Genomic DNA, 23,727 nt, shown 5'->3' on the forward strand with positions numbered 1-23,727 from the left:
ACACACACACACACACACACACACACACACACACACACACACACACATGATTTTCCCTTCACTCCTCACCCAGAACACTCCATTGCTCAATTCCATGCTTTTCTACAAGCTTCCTGGAATGCATTCCTTCCTCACTTTTACCTTTTAACAAACCTACTTTTCTTCAAAAGGCATCTAGGTGGCACAGTAGATAGAGTGCCAGACCTGGAGTCAGAATGACTTCTTTCTGAGTTCAAATCAGGCATCACACAGTAACTGTGTGACTCTGGGCAAGTCACTTAACCCTCATTTGCCTGTTTTCTCATCTTAAAATGAGTTGGAGAAGGAAGTACCAAACCACTCCAGTGTCTTTGCCAAGAAAAACCCAAACTAGCTCAGAAAGAGTCAGACACAACTGAAATGACTCAACAATAACAACATATTTCCTTCAAAGTCTAGCTCAGCAAACTTTCTACATGAAGTATTTTCTGATTACATTAGCACCTACCTAACCCCAAATTATTTTACTTGTTTTGTATAGATCTTGTATTTACTTATGGACATGTCCCTTCACCCAAAACAATATAAGCCCCTTGAAGGCAAGGACTATTTTATTTCTCACTACATCTGTGGTACCTAGCACATTGCCTGGCACATATTAGACCCATAACAAACGCGTGGTTGATTGGCATAAAATGTTCTATCCAAAAGTATTCATTTATTTATTTAGCATATTGGATAGAAATTACATTATATTCTAGAAAACCAATAGCCTATTAAAGAGAAATGAGCTTAGAGTCACATTTCCTGATTGTCTATACCAGCTAACCTTTCTGAGCCTCAATTCAGTTATCTTGAAAATTCAAATGATAATTATATCATCTACTTCATAGGATTGTTATAACTCTATATATTATATGCATATATATTAAAGCATTTATTAAGTTAAAGTACCCTATAAATGCAAAATATTATTATTAACATGTATATTTATTTAGAAATCCTTGTGTTTATGCAAGTTAGTTTTTAGTTCTTTTGTCCACATGTGGGTTCAGCTGATATTACTATGCTAGGCAGAGAAAATGCTGGAAACCGTCCAGTTTTACAACTTAGGATATCTTCTACCAAGAGGAAGCAAATGTGTGGGAAAGCAAATTGACTGTGTTGAGGTAATTCATTGGAGAACATTAGTTAATGAAGCAACCTCCATTCATCATTTAGAATGCTGAATAAGGAATGTGTAGGTGATGGTCATGAGGGAAGATACTACTCTTGGAATGACATCATTAAAAGAAAAGGGACATCTCACATCACATCAGACCTATGGGACTAGACCCTGAAAATTTTAGGAAAGTTTCAGTTACATGTTCCATATTATAAAGATAGAAACATGAGAAAATTCACGAATCTTCCCATGGTTAACCAGAATCTCAACCTGCCTCCAATGGTCATATCTTGAGATGCCACACTATGCCATTAGAGACAAGAATTTTCTAGAAATAGTCTCAGGATTCTAAAAATAGGAACTGGCTCCATGGGGACCCTGGTCTGGACTAGCATGAATCTTAAACTTTAATGTTTAGCCATGATCAAATTGACATACATAATTCAGTATATCTAATATATATTCAATGCTATTTAGTTGTTTGTGACTCTTCCTGAAGGGATGGAAGAAGCATGAAAGAATTAAAAACTCTTTGAAACAATAAGGCAATTAATGCAAATTGGCTTTAGGTTTAGAGGGACAAGGTTCTCTTTAAGCCGACCCTGATTGTCTCAAAATATCTAAAACCACAAGCCAAACATTTTTGATGTAGATATGACTGGTTACTCAGTAAGTTATATGTTTAGTATTTAGACTATGTTTTAACTTTATCTTTAAATTAAGTTCATAAAATTTGATAGAACATAAACCAAAGTAAAACTTTTAAAGAAGATGTCACTTGGATGCAAACATAGATGTGGAAATCAGATATTTCCTAACCTAATTAAATGTCAATCTAGTACTAAATCTACATTCCTTTCTATATTCTTAACTGATCATATGTCTTTCCCAAGCAGTAGGTAGAAGCAAAGATATTTGTGATGTATTGCCCATGGTGGTTAAACATGCTTTTCCCAAAATGTTGTTGTTGTTCATCATTTCATTATTGTGTGACTCTTTGTTTTCCCCCTTTGGGTTTTTCTTGGCAAAGATACTGGAGTAGTTTGCCATTTCCTTCTCCACTTGATTTTATAGATGAGGAAACTGAGACAAATAGGGTTAAGTGACTTGTCCAGGGTCAAACAGCTAGTAAGTGTCTGAGGTCAAATTTGAACTCAGGAGGATGAGTCTTCCTGACTCTAGGCCTGGCACTCTATCTATTATGCAACCTAGCTGACCTTTTGTCAAAATAGGTAACAGCAAAATTTGAGGTTTCCATTTTAAAAGCCAACATAGACCCCAGGCATATTTTAATTTTTTAATTATATAAGAAGTTATCTTATTATAGTATTGTAAAATTTAGTATTTTTAAAAGTTTTTAGGGAAAATTAAAGAAAAATTAGTCCATCATTCTTATTAGCACTATTATATATTAAAACCTATTCTTCCTTAGAAAGAGGGAGCATGGTTAGGATCCATTAATGTATTTGAAATGGTCTTGCAGTGTAAAAGAGAAGGGCCTTAACCAAAAATAGACAGAGGAAGGAACCGAAAACATTTCTGTAAATGGTACCACCATTCTCATAGCCACCCTAATGACACATTTCACTCCTTCCTTTCCATTGACTTCCATAGCCAATTAATTAATAAGTCAGTGTGTTCACAGTATATATCACCAGCCCTCCCTCCTTTTCATCTGCTACCACCATAGTACAACACATCATTACCTTCTCATGGACTATTATAATTGCCTTTAGTGTCATCACTCTCCCACCCCTCACCATAGATCCTTTACACTGCCACCAGAGTAATCTTGTTATGTATAAATTTGATCATACCGTCCTCAATAGCTCTTGCCTAAGATACAAAACTCAATGTTTAATTAAGCATTCAAGACACTTGTCAATATGGCACCCACTTATCTTTATGGTCTTAGCCCATACACTTCTCTTTTATGTTCTCTACTTTACAAACAAATTGAACTAGACATTTTCCACAGACATTTCTCTATTATTATCTGCCTCCTTTGCTCAAAGTATTTCCTAACCATAGGAATGAGAGAGGCAGCTGTCACACTGTAAGAGAGAAAAAGGGTTAAAAAAGACCTTGGCAGACAAGAGCATTGGGATGACAGATTAAATTTATACAGATAAATTTAAAATATTACAATGGAGATTTTAAAAATAACCTTTACAAGTACAAAATGATGATGAAGGAGATGATGGCTTAGCAGTTCATCTGCAAAACATATGAAGGCTTTTAGTGGAATGAAGACTTGGTATGGGTCAATATGCTATCTTTGAAACCAAGAAAACTAAGGAATTAAGAGTTCTACTGTAATCTTTCTTGGTCAGAACACATCTGAACTATTATATTCAACTCTGAGCATCACATTTTAGGAAAGCCATTGATTGATAAGCTGAAAAACATCTAGAGAAATGAAAACAATTTGGTGAAAAGCCACACATATGTGTCATATCAGAATCAGTTGAAGAAACTGGTAATGTCTAGCCTGGAGAACAGAAGACTTACCAAGAACGTGATAGCTAAAGCATTTAAAGGGCTATTACATAGAAGAAGGAGTTGAATTATTCTCCTTGCACCCAGAGGGGAGAAATAGGAGCAATAGGTAGAAGTTACAAAGGGAGAAATTTAGGCTGAGTGAAAGAAGATACTTCCTTACAATTTGATTGTTGCCCAAAAGAGGACTGGTCTGTTTCATCTCATGATTTCTCCTCATTGGAGATCATCAGGCAAAGACTAGAAAAACCACTTGTTGGGTATGTTAAAGAGGGCTTTTCTTTCAGGAATAGGTTGATTTAGATGGCTTCTGAGAACCATTGCCTCCAGTGGCATGATGGAAGGAATATTGTCTCTGAAGTCAGAAAATCTGATTCAAATCCTGGATCTGCCATTAACTACTTATATGACCTTTGGACAAATCACTTCCTATTTCTAATTCTCAGTTTGCTCATCTGTAAAATCAGGGGGTTGAACTTAAAGGCCTCTAAGGTCCTTTCTGGCTCTTAACCATCAGTTCTATGATCCCTTTCAACCAGGGGCAAGCTGGAACTGCTTGTACCAGCTCTGAGAACTGATTAAGCATTCGCACCTCTGAAGTTGGTAAATATTGCAAATCAGGGACATATTTATTGTTTTGTTGGTTGTTCAGACTTAAGAAAATCATGGAGAAAATATTAATAAGTCAAATTAAACTTAAAAGCTTGTTGTACTTTTTTGGAGATCCAGTTGTTAAACATATAGCATGCCACTGCTTCCAACTATCACAATCTGTGAATGTGTGATATGAAATGTCATTTCTACCTGTTTTTCACAATCTAGAGACAATAATTCATAAGATTCTTAATTTCAACATACTTTCTCCAGAATTTTTATCATGAGGCACTATGATAGAATATCTGGAGAGCTTGCTCCAAGTCAAGAAGACCCACATTCCAGTCCTATGTTTGACATTTACTAGATGTGTAACCTTGGGCTACTCAATCTCTCGGTGCCCTAGGCCATGCTCTGAATTAGAAGTTACAAAGGAGTTGCCTATATGCATTTACTGAGGTAGATATTCCACCAGGAGATCACAGGTATGGACTCAAAATATTTTTTTTCTAGAATTAAAAAAATGCCACATTTTCCACAAAAGTCTCTCTTCCTATTCTCAATCAGAAATTATCTTTTCTTAATGAGATCTCATAGTATTTCATATCTCTCATACTTTTATCTGTCACATTTCATGTTATAAATATTTCTGCATCAGAATGAATTGAAAACTTCCTGAAGTCAGTCAGCATCTTATACTCTTCACAGATTCTTCCCTCAAAGATGTTCTCTAGCCCTATGATTTCACTGGTGTATGGATTTCCAGGTGTGGATACTCCCTTCATCTGTGCAAATCAGATACTTATTTATAATTTAAAGTCTTGGAGTGTTAGCCAGGGAACTGAGAGGGTAATTCACATATGGTCATACAGCTAGGATATGCCAGAGATAGAGTTTGAACTCAGATAACTTCCTGACATTAAGATCAGTCCTTTATCCACTATATCCACTACCCTTTGTTCCCTGTACACATCAGGTATTTAATAAATGTACTCTAACTTAATAAATGAATCACTTAATCAGTGTTTGAATATTTGCTGAAGCTCCTAAAGGTTTGGGTTTTTTTTTGCTAATTTTTGTCTTCTCTGGTGATGTTTTTCCCATTTCTAAGCACACAATTACTAATACAATTTGCCCTGCTTCTGATTATATAGTAGTTTAAATTGTTCCAATCCAAAGGAAAAAAATCCTCTATTTGGGTTTCTATCTGATTGCTTACTTAGCTTGGATTAGAGCTTGAAGCCACATTAATGCCAAACTGCATTGCTAATGTGACCCAAACTATACACTAACATTTTTTCCACGGTTTTCTAGCTACTTGCTCTACAAGTCTGCCATGTGAGAGTATGCTATTACAATAAGACAGTGGGAGTTCTAGTTTTGTGCTGTTGTGTTGGCTAGGGAAATTTGGGGTTGTTTGATTCCTCTCGTTAATGATGACAAGTGACCTTAGTTGTGCTTAGTAGATTTGTTGTGTATTTATGAATTATCCAAAATGAACTGAATTTTCATCAGAACTTTCTCCTGAACTGCTGGGTCTATGTTGTTCCTGGAAAATGGTCCCTCGTCTGCCACAGGTCTTTAAAGGGAACCCAGGAAAGTCTATCAATAGAGAAGATTTGAGAATGTCACTTCACAGACAAAGTAGATTAATGGGGCCTGTGATAGCAGAAAGATTTTCTGGATGATTAGAAATATATCTAACTTCTACACAAAGAAACTCAGTGTGATGGAGAAGTGACTCAGTGCATACCTGGCAATAAGTATTAAAAGAGATTGGGCAAAAATGGACAATCAAATGAAATTGCAAATCAATTCAGTCCATCAAGAAAGATGAATTAAACAACTACTATGTACTAGGTACCATGCTAAACTCTGGGATACAACAGATGGGAACACAGTCAACTTGACTAATATCTCTAGTAAATGGACCAATTTTTTTTTTTTTTGTAAAATACCATTTGTCATGTAGCCCTCGTATTAAAAGATGAGTAAAGTGAGACCAAGCAAAGTTAAGTGTCTTCCACAAGGCCTCAGGTAATAACTATCAGAGCAGGAACTCAAACTCAGATGTCAAAATCCAATGCAATATATTGACTTTTGTTTGAAGGTCCTTAATGACTTAGCTCTCATGGAATAACTCGTCACTTTGGTAAATTCCTCAAGTGCACCTGAGTGCCAATTGACTTTTCTGATTCAATCCAATAAGCATTTTATATTAAATGTCTCTTGTGTGCAGGACATTGTGTGAAGTGCTAGAGAAACAAAGATGTGCAATGACACTGAACTTCCCTTCAAGGAGTTTATATTCAATTAATGATGATGCAATGTCTACATAAATATATGCAATACAAGGTAAAGAATGACAGCAACAAAGAACATTGCCAATTCAAGAGGCAGGGACTTGAAAGCGAAGGTTATTATCAAGCAGAATGTTGTTACTGTCACTTCTTTCTCTTCTTTTTAGATGATGGTATCTGAAGCCCTTTAGCTGTATGAATTCCAAAACCACATTTATAACATCCAGAGACAAATCCTGGATGCATAAACATGGGAAGGACTTCAGGGATCATCAAATCTAACCTTACTGTTTTGCAGATGAGAAAACTGAGGCATAAATGATTTAAGTGACTTGGCCTCCATCACACAACTGGTTAGTGGTTAAGCCAAGACCTAAATTCAGGTTTCTTGGTTTATGGTGAAATACTCCATTGCCACATAGCTACTGTAAAAATTCTCTAGAACTACTCCTAGCCCTAGGGAAGGAGGCATTTAAAATGGGAAATGTGTCCTCAACTCTCATCATTTCCTTCAATAAATAAATGTTTCCAAAATCCTTTTCATTATACTAGTATAATATGTTTTGCTTCCATCTGCTTCATTTTCATTTGCTAGTATTTTAGCTTAGGCCCCAATTATCTACATTATTACATAAGTTCCTTAACTTTTTTCTTTGCCTCAAGTTTTTTCCAATCCAATTTATTTCCCATATCATTGCTAAATTTATGTTTTTAAAGCAGTTCTGAATATATCACTTTGTAAATTAAAAAAAAAAACTTTTAATGATTTGTTGCCTATACAACAAAATCAGATGTCATTGAATTATATTTGACTTTGTTAAATGCTTTGATAAAAAGCTATTTATCCTGCATTTTCTACTTCTGTGACTTTTATTAACATTTTCTCTACTGAAACTCCCTGTTATTAAAATTCTAACCCAATCAAGAGTACTGGATCTAAAGTCAGAGGACCTGATTTCAGATCCTGGACACACAGAGTAGAAATAATACTATAGTAAAGGACAGATTCCCCACTCTCACCTCCCATAAACATCATGAAAGAACTTCAGCAGTTTCTCAGCTTTGCAAAGTATTCCTCACTGCTTCATCCAAGATTAACCATCTTGATGGTGTCCCTCACTTCAAAGATTTTCAGTGAATACTCATGTTGGAGAATGTAGTAAGATGACATTGTGAATTAAGTGCTGAGGGGTTGATGATTTATATATTGATGGAAAAAATTCCTATAGTCGGAGTTCCAGTTGGATTATTATTATTATTATACTTGTGATTTTATCATTGTAAGGAATCCCAGTGAGGAAATTCTTAAGACCAATGCAGAGCAGGACCAGCTCTGTAAATTAATCTTAGAGAACTCTGTGTGGCACAAAGTTACTTGTCCTGGAACACGCATCCACTCTGTGTCCATCAGAGACCAAACAGGAGCCAAGTTTTCCTGACTCTGGGGCTAGTTCTCTATCTACTGCAACACAATTGTCTCTTCTCCATGTAGTGATCAAATCACAGATAGATGCCTCCTACGTATTCCTGATTCCTCTATTGGGCTATATCCTATTTGCCACTTGGCTAACTTCTACTTCCTGTTCTTATATCACTGGGGAGGGAGCATCAGTGCAATCCCTGATGTTTTCTCTTCTGGCCTGACTTTTATTACCAAGCCTGCTTAGTGGAAGCTCAAGACAAAATAAGCCACTGTTTTAACAATTCCTTTCTCTAGGAGAGCTTCACATTGCTCCTGACTTCATCCCATGGACCTCCCTTTCCCTTTCCCCTTTGAAAGAGTTTACTCTATAGCTTTATATGGACTAATTCAAGAATTCACAATGCACACTGACCTTTTAATGGTCATATCCCTATTCCTAAAGGATGCCCTTATTATTTTGCTTTAAACATTTAAAAATATTGAAGACCAATTTTGAGTGTACAAATTTGCATGTAGAAATGCAGACTCTCCCAGCTCCCTCCTCCTCTTCCCCTCTTGTTCAAGATGATCCTTTCACACAGATTCCTATAACAGATATTTCTTAACTGCTTCTACGTAATGGGCATAAGTCCACTAAATATTTTTATTTTGAAATAGAACCATGGTCATTATGCTTCGAAAGTGTTTCAAAAGCTGTTGGCCATCCTTGGGGAAAATATTTTTGTCAACACTTTTTAAAAATAAAATGCTTTGTGGTCATTTCCTCTATTAATCAGCTATCTTTTTCCAAGCCAACTGACTTTAAAAAAAACATGCATTTCTCAGCTAAAGTAGAAAACAAGCTGAAGATTCAGAAATTATCCAAATCCACTCCCTTGTTTTACAAATGAGGAAACTGAGGCTCAGAGGGATCAACAGATCTATCAAAGGGGAGGTATTAAATGGTAGAGATTGTATCTAAGGACAGATCCTCTGATTTCATGTCCATCTAGCATTCTTTCCAGTTCATCATGTATAAAATTAACTTTTTAAAATTTATTCTCCCAATCTATTGGAATTTACTGACTTCCTTTTTACAAAAAAGCAATGTATTTAAAATACTTTATATTTTCTTTGTAATCACTGTGTTGTTGTTCAATCTTTTCAGACTCTTTGTGACTCCATTTGGGGTTTTCTTGGTAAAGATACTGGAGTGGTTTGCCATTTCCGTCTCCAGCTTATTGTACAGATGAGGAAACTGAGGCATAGTTAAGTGAATTGTCCAGCATAACACAGCTAGTAAGTGTGTGGGGCTGGATTTGAATGTAGGTCTTGCTGACTCCAGTCCTAGTGCTCTAAACACTGAGCAACCTTGCTGCCCATATAACCATTCTAGCTATTTATTATAATCTAGTTACAGATGTGTACTCTGAGCAGCACCACCTCCAGGAGGCTTGAAGGGGCATGGGCAGCCATCAGTAAGTCAGGGTAGAAATCTACTTACCTCTTTGTTGTCTGTAACCTGACAAAACCTGCAGGTGTACAATGCATTAATTATCACACTTTTAATTGCTAATTGGGAAATCTGAAGAAAACTTTGGAAATATAGGAAAACTTTAAAATTTGGCCATTTGAAAATGTGGATAGTAATTCAGGAAAAACACAAGATTTCATGTCCCTTATAGCATATGACAAAGGAGGACTATAAAAGATAATTTCCCTACCTAGGCATTTAGTTTTATTTATTCAATGGTCATGCAATTTAGGAGATTTCAACCCATTCCAACAAAATGTAAGTTCTTTGAGTTCAGGGATTGCTTTTCTTTTTGTCGTTGTGTTGTTCCTTCTTAACACAGGAATTATACCTAGTAGGGACAGCTAGGTGACACAGCAGTTAGAGCACTGGACTTGGAGTCAGGAAGGCCTGACTTTGAATTCTGTCTCAAACACCAGCTGTGTCTCTGGGCAAGTCACTTAAACCATCTGGGACTCAGATCCCACTTTAGTAAGATGTGAAAGTTGGACCTGATGTTCTCTAATATCATTTCCAGTTTTAAATCTGTGATCATCTGATCCAAATGCTTGATGAATGAGTAAACCCTATGTGTATAAAGCAATGCATGTTTAAAACATTTAAAAATAATAAGAAACTACTTTTAACAATAACATTAGAACCATTAAGCATGCTCATACTCATTTTGTGCATAATCTAGGTTTGACCTCTCCATGGTATTGAAAAGTACAGGAGCGAAACTTATATTGTCTAATAAATGTTCACTGGTATGAGTTCAGACCCCAGCCCTACCATTTACTAACCTTGTGACCACGGGCAAACTGCTTATTCTTTCTAAGTCTTATTTTCCTCTTCAAAAGGTAATATCAATACTTTTCCTCCATGTCTCATAGGATTGTTGTGAAGCTCAAATATTATATGTGAAGACATCTAATAAATATAAGTTGTTATTATGCTATGCTTGGGCACTCTCATATTCTGGCACTTTTAAATCTTCCCCACTGGTTACAAAGCCTTTGAATATGGCAAAGATCCCAGTAGCTTTCAATTCTCAACTCCTTTCAAACAGGACCTCCCATTCCTCCTACACTAAAATGTGATATTCTTATCATATTCGTTCTAGAGTCTGACTCTAGTTTCATCAATAAGTAAAACTAGAAACAGCTGAAAACTCTTCTGAATTTTCTGTTCATTTCTGGAGTTTTGTTTACCATATTGTAATTTATAAGTCCTATGTTTCTTATTCATTTACACTTAGGGATAGATACATCTGTGATTTCATTGGTATAGGAGACTCCAAGTGAAGAGACTTCCTCTACAAATGCAGGCTAACATCTTTTCTGCAACTTGTAGTCTTAAAAAGTCATCTGCGGCATTGAAAAGTTAAGAGATTTGTCCAGGGTCATACAGATGGTATGTAGCAGAGACTCAAGTCTTCCTGACTCCAAAGCCAGTTCTTCATCTACCGTATTATACTACTTCTCAGTTTTATACTTACCTCCTCAAAACATTCTTATGTAAGGGCTGCTTGACACCTAAGAGTACTTTTAAGTTAAGTACTTTTAAGTTACGTGACAAATGGGAACTCTAAAAGTTTTCAGCTCTGTGAAACTGCAGTTCTAGAAGGACTGAATAAGTTGTGTTATATGGCACAGGGAATGGCCCCTTTCTTTATGATAAAGAATCATAAAATTTTTAGACAGAACTTTAATCACAAAGAATTTTTAAGTGTTTACCATATAGCAGTCAATATGTGCAAAATTCTGGGGATCTAAAAACAAAAAAAAATCTATTAGTTCTTGCCATGAAGTTAGACAGTTTCACTTCACATAACTTTGATTAATGTCCTTAGGAAAGAATAGAAATTCAGACATTCTATTGGTGAATCAACATGTACATATACAGGTATACACACAGATATAAACATATATAAACATATACATATATATGTATACATATATAAATATAGATAGATATAAGATTGGGGTGAGTATATGTGTGTATACATACACATATATATGATATAAGGTGATTAAAGGGTGAGGGCACTAGAAGCTGGGGGGGGATCAGATTAAAAGAAATTCCTAAAGGTATGTCCATCACTAGGATTTTAAGGTCCCAGAAAATGAAATTCTGGTAATGTTGGGGTAATAGGCCCCAAAATTTGGGGCCTATTCATAGGAAAACCTTTGTACTAGGGTACTTTTATCTTCCTATTGAGTTATGACTTCCACCACATTCCATGTCTGACTCCTCACTGAAATGTAAAGGTGATCCTGGGTTCTTGAAGGCTATGCCAATGGTACCCCAAATCAGGTATTCCCAAGGCAGAAAGGCTTCAGATGTGGCACTGGCATCAGATCATATGTCTGTTTTATGAGAAATAGTCTAGTTACTTTTAGAGATGCTCATTACCATATTGGCCACAGGGTGATTACCCAGGATTATCTATGCTTAAAATCTAACTACAAAATTGTAGATGAACTTCAATCTGCATCCATGGAGAAAGTACCCATATTGACAAATACACAACACATACATATGCATGTATATATGTGTGTGTATGTATATATGTATATATTTGGAGGCAATCAGGATTAAGTGACTTGCTTAGGGTCTCACCATTGGTGTTTGAGGCAGAATTCAAAGTCAGGTCTTCCTGACTCCAAATTCAGTGCTCTATCCATTGTGCCACCTAGCTGCCACTACTATGTACAAACCCTGTATTAAGATGCAGCAGTATAATGAAAAAAATGAAAAGTAGCCCCTGCCCTCAAAGAACTTATATTCTATTGGAATAGGTTGAAATCTACTAAATTGTATGACCATTGAAAAAATAAAACCAAATGCTTAAGTTGGAAAAATATCTTTCATGGTCTTCCTTTGTCATATGTTATAAGAGACATGAGAAATGATGGATTTGAACCCCTGACTTCAGGTCTGGTGCTCTATCCACTGTGCCACTTCGCTGCTCCTATACATCGTTATTGTATTGAAATATTAAATCATAAAGATAAACAAAAGAGCACACTCTTCAGGTATTGTTTTGATTCCCAAAAACTGAGCAATCAGTATTTTAAGCACCTACATATATACTATGCTACTAAGTATTTGGATGCCATATAGATGGTGCATAATCCCATCTTTAAGCAAGAAAATAGAACTAGGAAATAGAATACATAGGGAAGCAAATGGAGAATACTTTTTGAAGAGCAACATATCAAAAATTGCTAAGTGATAAATGGAAAGATATGCTACATAAAGAATTGACCAGGGCACATTGGAGTCACTCTTGCAAAGTTTTTTTTTCTTCAAAGTCAGGCAATAGAATAAAAAATCTGCACCTAGATGGGAACTCAGAAGCCATCAAATTTAATTACCTCATTTTACATACGAGCAATGAGAGGCTCAAGGATGGAGGTCGCATGAGTAATAAGAGTTAGAGTCAGAATTTGAATCCATAAATGAAATATGGAGTATGTATTGTAGAGACATTGAGGGAAGGAATTAGAGGAAACTGAGGCACAAGGAGGTACTTACCTATTTTCTTACCACTAATCAATAATGGAACCACAACTAAAATGCAAGTATTTTGTTTTCTCATAGAGGGCTCTTTATACTAAGCAACATTGTCTAATTAATTAGATTGAGATTTTGTAGAGAAGAGCATCTCCTATGTATTTCTATGGCAAACAGATGTCCAAGGTATTCCCTGAACTACAGCTACAGTCTCTCTCTGGTATAATGATTGTTACTTTTTGGGTTTTGCAAGGAAAGTGTTATATATTATTTTTATTCAAGGCAGAGAACCTTTTAGGGCTGTATCAAAACCATACATACAAAGGTGACGCTATAAAGAATAGACTGATGCACTGAAATAAGACATCATCATGACAGATTCAGGGAATGTGGTGCCTGTTGTTTGTAGCACAAGACAATGACACTTGTCTGACTCTGGCCTTGGCACTGGAGCTTCTCCGGGTTCTAAAGTCAATTAATTTATAGTTAGAAAAGATTATCTGAATACAAGTAGCCATTATAACACTGATTATTAATATTATAGTACTAGGTCTCAAACTCAAATTTAGTTTAGCACTTGTGTTGGTACTTGTTGAGTAGTTTCAGTTGTGTCTGACTCCCCATAACCTAATTGGGGTTTTTCTTGGCAAAGATACTGGATTGGTTTGCCATTTCCTTCTCCATGTAGCTATACTACTAGTAGCTAAATATTTGTTTTACTTCAGGAATATTAATTAATCTAATTATATATTCTTATAAAAAAGAAAAAAATAATTTTATAATATAGTTTGGATAGCAAGGAATTAAAATCAAGAAAAGAGAGAGAATTAGAGTAAGGGTACCTTGCCACATGAGTTTAAATTGCAAGGCCCAGAGAAACCAGATCCCAGGGTACAGAAGAGCTGATAGATGTGTTTTTTGGGCTGCTGTCTACGAGCTTTCAAATATCATGGATAAAAGGAGTAGCACAGGACTGAAGGAAGGCAAAAACTGTTCCAGTTTTCAAAAAAGAGGGGTAAAATCTACAGGCTACAGGGTAGTAACCCTGATTTTAATTTCTGCCATGTTCTAGTACATATTGTTAATGTGATAATTAGGAGACATCTAGAAAAGGGAGCACTTTTCTCAAAGAATAATCATTAATGGTTCACTGTCACCTTTCTAGGAGGTCTTCAGTGGAGTGTTCTGAGTATGTATACTTTGCCTTGTGCCATTTAACATTTTTATCAGTGATGATAAAAGCAGAGGCCACATGATCATTGAATTTGTATATGACACAAAGCTTAGAGGTAATTAATTGAGTGACAGTGCATTATTAGAAGGTGTTTCCATAAATTGCTTGCAAACACATAAAGAAACAAAATCTTTCCACTGAAATCTTATGCTGAAGTGCACCTATGGAGAATTTCTGCAGAGAACAAGTCTACTGTGGAAGTCTAGATCTCAACTTCAGTTTCCATGAAGGCTCTATTGCATTAATGGATGCTGTTTTACACTTCTGTCCCACTTCTACACCCCTCAAGATTGCCATCATAAATGAAACAACAAAATACCTTTTCAGCCCTGTAAATAATTTGATGGTGTGACTCCAGTCCCCTTCTTTCCAATACAATGACATATTTACACAGGGATAATATGCAAAGAAACTTAATATAGTATCAAAAGTTGTTTATTTCCATAGGTTTCTGTCCTGAAATATTTTCCATTTATTAATCTCCAGCCCTTCCTACAACCCATCTTGCTTCCTACCAGCTATTGAATGAAGCTCATATTTCTGTTAGTTATCAGAGTGACATGTAAAGAAATATAGAATAATAGCACATTTGGGCTAGACTTTAGAAGTGATTTACTACCTCCTCTTAGCAGAAACATGCAGTGTATGAAGCACTTCACTGTGCAACTTGCCCATACTGCTTCCTCTGAACTTGACTCTGTAAATTGTTCTCCCTGGCATCATTTGATACTGTATGAGCCATAAATATTCTAGCTTCCAAGGGGTGAGAAAACATCTAAAAGGAGACGTACAAGATTTTAAAGGAAAACAAACACATCTAATTAGTAAGGTATCATTTATATCATCTACCTAGATTTCTATAAATAAGGTAATTATTAAAGTGTCATGCCAAAAATTAATTTCACCTGAATTGTTAGGATAATTAGATACTGGAAAGCCTTCTAAAGAAACCTATTTACTGTTTAATAGTTTAAAAAAAAATCCAACAAGACCACTGAGTCATTAATGTTTTAAAAATTAGAGAATATATTTTAATACAGTATTATAAAATATTTGTTACTATTTCTGATTTCAAATAATTCTGTTCAGTTTTGATTCTTTGATTGTTTTATAAAAAAGTATGTCCTTTGCTGGCAGAAGAGGTCATCTAACCTGATTGCCAAAACAGATGATTTCATAATTTGGATACTTCAGGTTAGAAAAAAAAACCTTTCTTAGCACAATTATCTAAAAAAAAATATTTAAAAAGCACACACATTAATTATGGAGGCCCAAACTTTATTATTACACAGTTTAGCTATTTTCCCCCAATGCTATCTTAAATTTCTGTTGGTGAATATTTTCTTTAATGAAATGAAAAATCAATGCAAGAAAAAGATTGTGTCCTAGCTCTGAAAAGTCTCTGAGCAATTCCCAAATTAATGTCTTTTCAATAAGATTATGAGGTCTTCTGACTCTATAGCCAGGGTCAATTTCAGGCCTTTATTTGTCATCCAATATTTAAGAAAATCTATGACATTATTAGGGCAAGGAGTTATGTAACATTTATCATTTAATAAAATGTTTTCAAATTGGAAAAGACCAGAGTTCATTATAAATCCTATAGTTAGATAATTTTCTTTTAAAAAATTATCATAGGATCAAAACTTAGAACTGGAAAGTGCAACTCCTTTATCTAACAGATGGGAAAAGTAATGCCCAAGTAGATTAAGTGACTTTTGACAGTTACAGAGGCAATAACATTAGAGATAAGATTGGAACCCATTCCTCTGACTCCAGAATCAGTGTTGTCATATTTAAGGTGATACTCTAATTAGCCTATTATATAGAGAAGGTCTAGAGCAGAGGTCCCCAAACTTATTTGGCTTATTGCCCCCTTTGCAAAAAAATTACTCGATGCCTCCCTGGAAATCTACTTTCTTTAACCCTTTAATGTTTTTTCTTAATTTGCATCATTTAAAAAATGAAATACAATTTTTTAAAATGACACATCTTAAATTTAATAATTTATGGTAAATTTGTGGGTTTTTTCCTGCATTGAAATTTTGATGATGCAATATTGTGTCATGTAACCATATAGTATCATATTGTAAACAAGTCATTACATACACATATTCCTGCCAATCCATGCTGCACTTCCCAACAATGAACGGCGCACTCACCTGCCAATACTTGTTTGTTAAGACCTGTTGGTGGACTTGACCACTGATAAGTTATAATTTGCACTTTCTGTGTTTATTTGGAAAATAATGTAATCACTATGACTTTAACTCTGTTACACAACAGATGAAACATGTACAAATGGCTTTTCAAAATTTTCTTCTCTTCTTTCCTTATGCTTCCACAGACCCCTTATTCTTATTCAATGCCCCCACAATTGTACCTAAGCCTACTACTGCCCCATTGGATCATTCCAGTGTCCCACAGGATGTGTTACTGCCCACTTTGGGAGCCTATAAGGAACAAAATCAATAAGCCCCTTTTGTAGTTGAATAGTCAAGAAGTCCCAGAAGTTGAATTGGAGACTTGAACTATATCTTAGTTTTTTTATTAAATGTTATCTTAAACCAGATTTGCTTAGACAAAAATAACCAGATAATTTCTAGATTCTGTGCACTAATTTATCTCTTACTGTGTCAAAGAGAAGTTTTTCATTGGTTTTATTGGTTCAACATTAGATTATTTTTAGAAATTTCTGATGACTTCAGAATTCAAAAGATTGCTCTTTATAGGGGTTAGATGGCACAGGCTAAAGTGCCCTTTTAGAGTTGAAAGCTCATGCAAATGCACATATGGCTTCTAAATAGCTGTGGGACCATGGCCAAGTGACTCAACCCTCAAGTACCAGTACTTATTTTATAAATTAATGATGGTTGATTTGGTGGAGCATTTTCTAAACCAATAATTCTCTACATTGAGAAAATCATTCCTTATCTACTATTCATTCACAGACAAATAGCTAGGAAATGTGAAAGTGATCAGACAGGTATGCTTTTGAATATCTCTTTCTATGCCATTTTAAGTTCTGCTATATTAAAATGTTTATTTTTTTAGATAAACTTGATGAAAGAATTAACCCTTCAGTCTTACTCTCTAAAACTCTCTCTATATGTGTGTTTGTGTGTGTGTATATATGTATGCATACCTTCTCGATTGTTATTAGCTCTTCAATGAAATTCTCATATAGTAACCACTACAATTTAAATAACAGGATCATAGATTTAGAAGTTGAAGGGACCTTTGGGGGTCATCCAATCCAGCTTCCTTATACTTTTATAATTATACAATTACATCTGCCTTCTTTAATTTTTTAAGCCCATTGAAGGTGAGGAATGGGAGGAAAGAAGGGATAATGCAAAAATTTAAAAATTGTCTCAAGAAATCAAGGAGCAATGCTATGATTTCCATGTGCCTAACAGAATTCCACATGCCTTGCCATCAACAGAAACATAATGCTAAGTTTCCACTGACACCAGGTGGATGACTTTGAAAAAACACTTTTCTATGTTTAAAAAGAGTCTTGTTTAAATGTTTTTCTCTTTTCTGTACTTCTAATATAGCAGTAGTGGTGACATTTTCTAATAATAACAATAACAACAACAACAATAGCTAGTATTCATATAGTGCTTTAAGGTTTATAAGAACTTTACAAATAGTATCTTATTTAATATTCACAACCCTGAGAGGTAAGTGATATTACTAATCCCGTTTTAGAGATGAGGAAACCAAGGCAGACAGGGGTTAAGTGACTTGTCCAGGATCACACAGCTACAAAGTATGTGTAGCTGAGTTTGAACTCAGGTCTTCCATACTTCCACCTAGAATACCTGTCAGAAGCTAATTTACTTCTGGAAGTTCTGCAATGGTGTGCTTTCCATGTACCACTATGGAGATGATACTGTTGCCCTTCCCCCACACCTCACATGGAAGCATAGGAATTAAATGTTGGGGAGAGGGGAATGGCTAACACTAAACTTTCTGCATGACTTTGGGCAAATCACCTAACTTCTTTGGGTTTCTATTTCCCTTGCATTTATGAATTAGACTAGATGTTCTCTTTCTCTCTCTCTAAAGTGCCTTCCAGCTCTAACATAGAATGGATTTGATGATTCTATAAATCCATTAGGGAAAATTAAAAAAAAGAATTTCACCCAAATCCCTCTGAGATAAAGAGCTGAAATATGTCCCACAGCTATTGTAGTAATTTAAACCATTTTGGAGAATTAGGGTGTCCTCTGTTTTTTTTTTTAATCTGTTGACCCAAATATGTAGATTTTATAACAGCCACAGACATACTTAATTCATTTAAACTAAGAAACAAGGACTGCCCATCATATTCTCCCTGCATTAAAAAAACTGCATGTATAATTTATATCAGGGTTTCTTCAGATGCTCCTTTATCCTCACAAGGATTCATCTTTGTGTAGACAGGTAAAGTCCTACAAAATACAATGAACAGCAACAAAATAAACTATTCCAAATGATTAATCTTTTCCAATGTCCAATTGGGTGGCCTGAAATAACAAAACTTTGTTACAACTGATTAAATACAACAAGAAATCCTGTGGAATGAATGGCCTCTCTTTTCCTTATTTATGTGACATTCACTATACAGAAGGAATTGATTATATGCTGAAGAAAGAAGAACTAACCTCTTCATGGGTCTTTTGTTCTGCTATCAATCAAAATTTCCTTTTAGCTGTCCTTAAATATCCCACGCCATCCACCAAAAAACAAAACGCGTACACATGCACATCACATATCTAGGAGCATGGAAGAAGAAAGAAAGGCCTTCTATAACTGGGTTCAAAGAGTTTCCTTTAGTTTCTAATTCAAATCTATAGACTGCCTCTTCAAATTTTAGCTGCTCTGGGTTAAGGAAAGGAAAAAAAAAACCAATAATAAGATAAGGCAGAGTCAGGGGTTCTAATTTTGTCTCTGTTATTATTAATTCTTTATGTAACCTTGGATAGGTCATTTCTTTCTGAGCATCAGTTTCTTCATCTATTTTCTCTGAAAATATCACTGGGTTTCATCATACTGGAACATTTTTAGACAGTTTAAAATGCAATTGAAAGGTGCTATCATCACACTATTTTAATTTCATCCCCTATAAATATTATTTTTTTAGTAATGGAATACTTATAAGAAAAATGTTGGAAGTCTCACAATGATGCAACATGGTATAATGCTCACATTATATTTGTAGTCGGAACATTCTGATTTGAATGCTGATTCTGTTGCTTACTATCTGTATAATCATGAACAAATCTGAAACTCAGTATCTCAGCTATAAAACGAGGCCACCAAGGTCCTTTCCAGGTGTAAATCTTGTAATTCTATAGGCTTGTATCACAAGCCTTCAGGTTTGTTTTATAGGAATAGGATTTTTGATTTCTAAAATCTGCCACCACATTAACTACAAATCTTTCATTCGTTCAATGAATATCTTTTTTTTAAACCTGTTACTGTTTACCTAAATTTGGTTATGCTAGATATTATCTTAATATTAGTCATTATTTATTTGAGCAATTATATTTTGATAATTCTTCCTAGCACATTAGTTTGGTCAGCTAGGTGGTGCATTGGATACAGTGCGAAGTCTGGAGTCAGGAAGACTCATCTTCATGAGTTCAAATCTGGCCTGAAATACTTACTAGCTATGTGACCCTGGGCAAGTCACTTAACCCTGTATGCCTTAGTTTCCTCCTCTGTAAAATGAACTGGAGGAGGAAATGGCAAACCACTCCAATATCTCTGCCACGAAAACCCAAAAAGAGGTCACCAAGAGGCTGACACAACAACAAAGCTCATTAGTTAACATGCAGTATAAGTCTTTATTGCTCTAGTTAATTAGCACACAATGACCATTAGATTGGAGATTTTACTATTTTCACACATTAGTAACTAACAGAGAACTTGAAGTTAAGTTTTCTTAGTTTCCATCTTTTGCAAAGCAATTCAGTCATATTACTTATATAGACCATTTCTTTCAGTGAAATAGAATCACTAAAAAAAATAATTAAAAAATTAGAAGGAATCTTACAAATTACTAAAATCTAATCTCTTCATTTTGCGGATGAAGGAATTCAGAACCAAATAAATTAGCAAATTAGTTATCACATAATACATACTAGCCATTTGCAGAGCTAAGAATAATATCCCAGGCCATTTGAATTCTAGTAGACTGATTTTTTTGGTTGAATGGCACTGCCTTAAACTCTGGTCATCTATGAAAAATTGCAATGCACATAACTGTCCTGCATCAGAGTAGTTCATGTGAATGGTTGTGAACATCAGTTATTCTGTTTTGGTTAAAATAATTCCAAGGTTTAGAATATAAAGGATACTAAAAGTAATTGCATTTCACCTGGATTTTTTCTTGCTTTTGTCACTAAGAGTGCTGGGAAAGCTAAAAGTATTTTACTTTTGGCACAGGTTTGGGATGAAAACCTTGCAAAATCAGCTGAGGCTTGGGCTGCCACGTGCATTTGGGACCATGGACCTTCTTATTTACTGAGATTTTTGGGCCAAAATCTGTCTGTACGAACTGGAAGGTAGGAGGCAGTTTCACTGATATAATTCATCCACATGAATTTATTGCTTATGGAGCTCAGGCTTGAGCAATACCAGTTGTTGGTCTAATGAAGATTTTTCATTTTGTTCAACTATCAATAAATCACTTGAATAGAGCTTAGTGAAGCCAATTTTCCTCTTTGTTCTAGAAAGTTACACAGCCTTCTGAGCATGAACTGGCTAAAACCCTTCCTCTACCTCAAACCACCCACTAAAATTTTTGTAGTGATCAGCCTTATTCAACCTTCCTCCCAGACAATCCAGGGAAATTCCTTAGCTGCTGCAGAATCCATACTCATGGCTCTGCAGTGCATGAGAAAAGCCCATTTTTAAGGAGAAGAGGTGGAGAATTCAGAGTTGGAAAGAACTATGACAACATTACCATAGGTGTGAGTCATCTCCCCATCTCCTTCCCCTTCTTCCACCCCAGCTCCTGCCAGTTCCTTCCACCTACACTGACTCTGCTTCAACAAGTTTGCCCTGCTCTGGAAATACTTGATTACATCAAGATTATTGTCTATGCACCCTCTGCAGAAAGTTGTACAAAATACAACTTTCTTTAACTTGAGGTAAGGGAGTATGTGAAAAAGAAACAGTTCACCCTTAACAGAGTTTAATTTTCATGTGCTGAAGAACTTAAGAACTTTAAATCTATTCATTCTTAGTTGCCTACACATCCTCAATGGAGGTTCTACTTCAGTGTTTTCTCAGACCTTGGAGGTGAGGAGCCTGGGCTCTTTCTCTCAAAGGTAATATCATTAGAGTACATATTCTGGCTGATTTAACCACACTGGGAAAACTCCAAACAGAGCCCCGACTGGGGGCAGACTCTCCATCTTATCCAAGTTCAAGAAGTTCATTGAAAGAAACTTGGTATCTAGGTGATTTTTTGTTTTGATTTTGATTTTTTGCTCTGAAAATCCAGGAAATTTTGTTAATGAATCTCATTTCTGTATACTCCCCTTCACATTTATCAGTGATTGTGGCAAGGGGTATAAAAAGAGGCAGAGGGTACAAAAATATCACAGAGTTTTTAGTAAACAAAGAGTTAATTTAATTGTTGGTTATCTGAATATTCATTTCTATCTAAAAAACTTTGAAATAGGAGGAGGAGCTGATTCCTTTCATATTGATACTCTAAAGGAAACCAGAAGACATAAAAAATTGAAACTGAAACAAAGGTAGTTCACAATTTCTCCTTATTAGCATATAAAAAAGTGCTTGATGTTTATTTCATCCAGAGGCAAAAAGAAATGGGGTACTTGATTACCTTATCCTGCAGTGCTCACAATGACCATATCCAATGAGACCATATTAGACATAGTCTGAGTTTATGTGCCATATTCATTGCAATGTTGATAGAGTAGAGAGACTCTATGAAAAACTTAACAAGACCCAAACCAAATCAAATCAATATATGCCTTTATACTTTATTTTTCAATGTACAGGTTGATATAAAGGAATAATTAACCTCTACAAAATACTTTAAAGTTTGCAAAGCAATATAGATATAGTTATAGTACATATATATATATAATACATACACATAATGCATGAAGTACTTAGTACATATACATATGTATGATATGTATGTGTGGTTTCATTTGAGCTTCACAAGAAAGGTAGGTATTATTATTTTATCCCTTTTATACGTGAGGAAACTGAAACAAGAGTAAATTTCCCAGGATCACACAGCAAGTATGTCACATTTGCAGCAGGATTCAAACTCGAGTTTTCCTACTTCCTACCTCAGCACTTCCTCTATTGTGACTCCTATTCACCTAGCTGTCTCCATCTATTACACCACCTCAGAATATAAAAGCAATATTACAAAATATATCTCATTATCAAAAAATGAAAGAGGACCAAAATTTTTAGATTCATCAGAAACCCATGCTTATACAGAATCAAGATTTTCTTTAAGAGAATCAGGAGGTATGGGATGAAATGAAAACTTAAAAAAAACAACAGATAGGAAACTACAGGTTAAAGACATAGCAGTCATTTCAGAATGAGCTATTTGCATGTTGTCAAACAAGCATATTGTTTTTGGAACAAAGGCCAAAATTAATTTCAAATTTGCATAAAACTTAAAGAGATGTGTGTAATTGGAACAGTTCCAACCTAACCTGTTTAAACAAATTGTTTATTGAAAAAAATACATTAATTCTATTAATAAATTCTTAGAGAAACAGATGCTACAACCAAAATGTTGAAAGAGCCATAAAACTACTTTAGGAAACAAACCATTCGTCTCATTGTCAACTGAAGAGACATGGAAGCCAAGAGCAACAACTCTTCAGAAGACAAGCTCCTTTTTTTTTTGAAAAGTCATCACACAGATAATGAAATGTGTGGAAAAAAAAAACAAACTAGCCTTTAAGAAAATAAATGTGATATTCATCTAAGTTAAATCATCCTCTTAGCATACATAGTTGAAAGGAAATACATGTAAAAGTGATTCAATTTTATCATTTATGTACCAAGCACCATATTACCAATGATGCCTTGAGCATGAGAAACAGCATAAAAGATATTTCATAGAACATAGATTTAGAAGTAGAAGGAATCAGAAGCCATACAGTCCAACATCTTCATTTTACAGATTAGAAAACTGAGGCTGGGTGAGGTTAAATGATCTTCCCAGGGTCGAAGAGTTCAGAGGCAGGATTTGAACTCATGTTTTTGTGACTCCAGGCCAAGCCCTCTAGTCTTTGTACCATTTAGAGTTGAAAAGGGCTGCAGTGGCCATGTAATTCAGCTGAAACCTGGGAGTAATATCTTCTATAAAACTCCTGACAAGTGATCAGCCAGCCGAAGGCCTGAAATGAAGGGTAGCCTGCCATTTTCTAGGCAGTCCCTTTTATTATCAAAAAGACCTGAGTGTCTAGGAGAGAGGATGCCAGTCATATAGAAAGAATGAGATATAACAGATACTCCAAGTGA

General features: G+C 35.2%; 1 protein-coding gene across 2 annotated transcripts in view; it reads left to right on the forward strand.

Moving 5' to 3' along the window:
* Positions 1-23,727, forward strand: part of LOC114054272 (peptidase inhibitor 15) — a 48,340-nt gene that overhangs the window by 12,525 nt on the left and 12,088 nt on the right. For both annotated transcript variants that reach the window (XM_027877460.1, XM_027877461.1), the window contains exon 3: positions 20,644-20,762. In XM_027877460.1, coding sequence (XP_027733261.1) covers positions 20,644-20,762 — 119 coding nt within the window. The remainder of the gene's footprint in view (positions 1-20,643; positions 20,763-23,727) is intronic.

Source organism: Vombatus ursinus, unplaced genomic scaffold (assembly GCF_900497805.2).
Source record: "Vombatus ursinus unplaced genomic scaffold, bare-nosed wombat genome assembly UNPS02014812.1, whole genome shotgun sequence".
Classification (NCBI taxonomy): Eukaryota; Metazoa; Chordata; class Mammalia; order Diprotodontia; family Vombatidae; genus Vombatus; species Vombatus ursinus.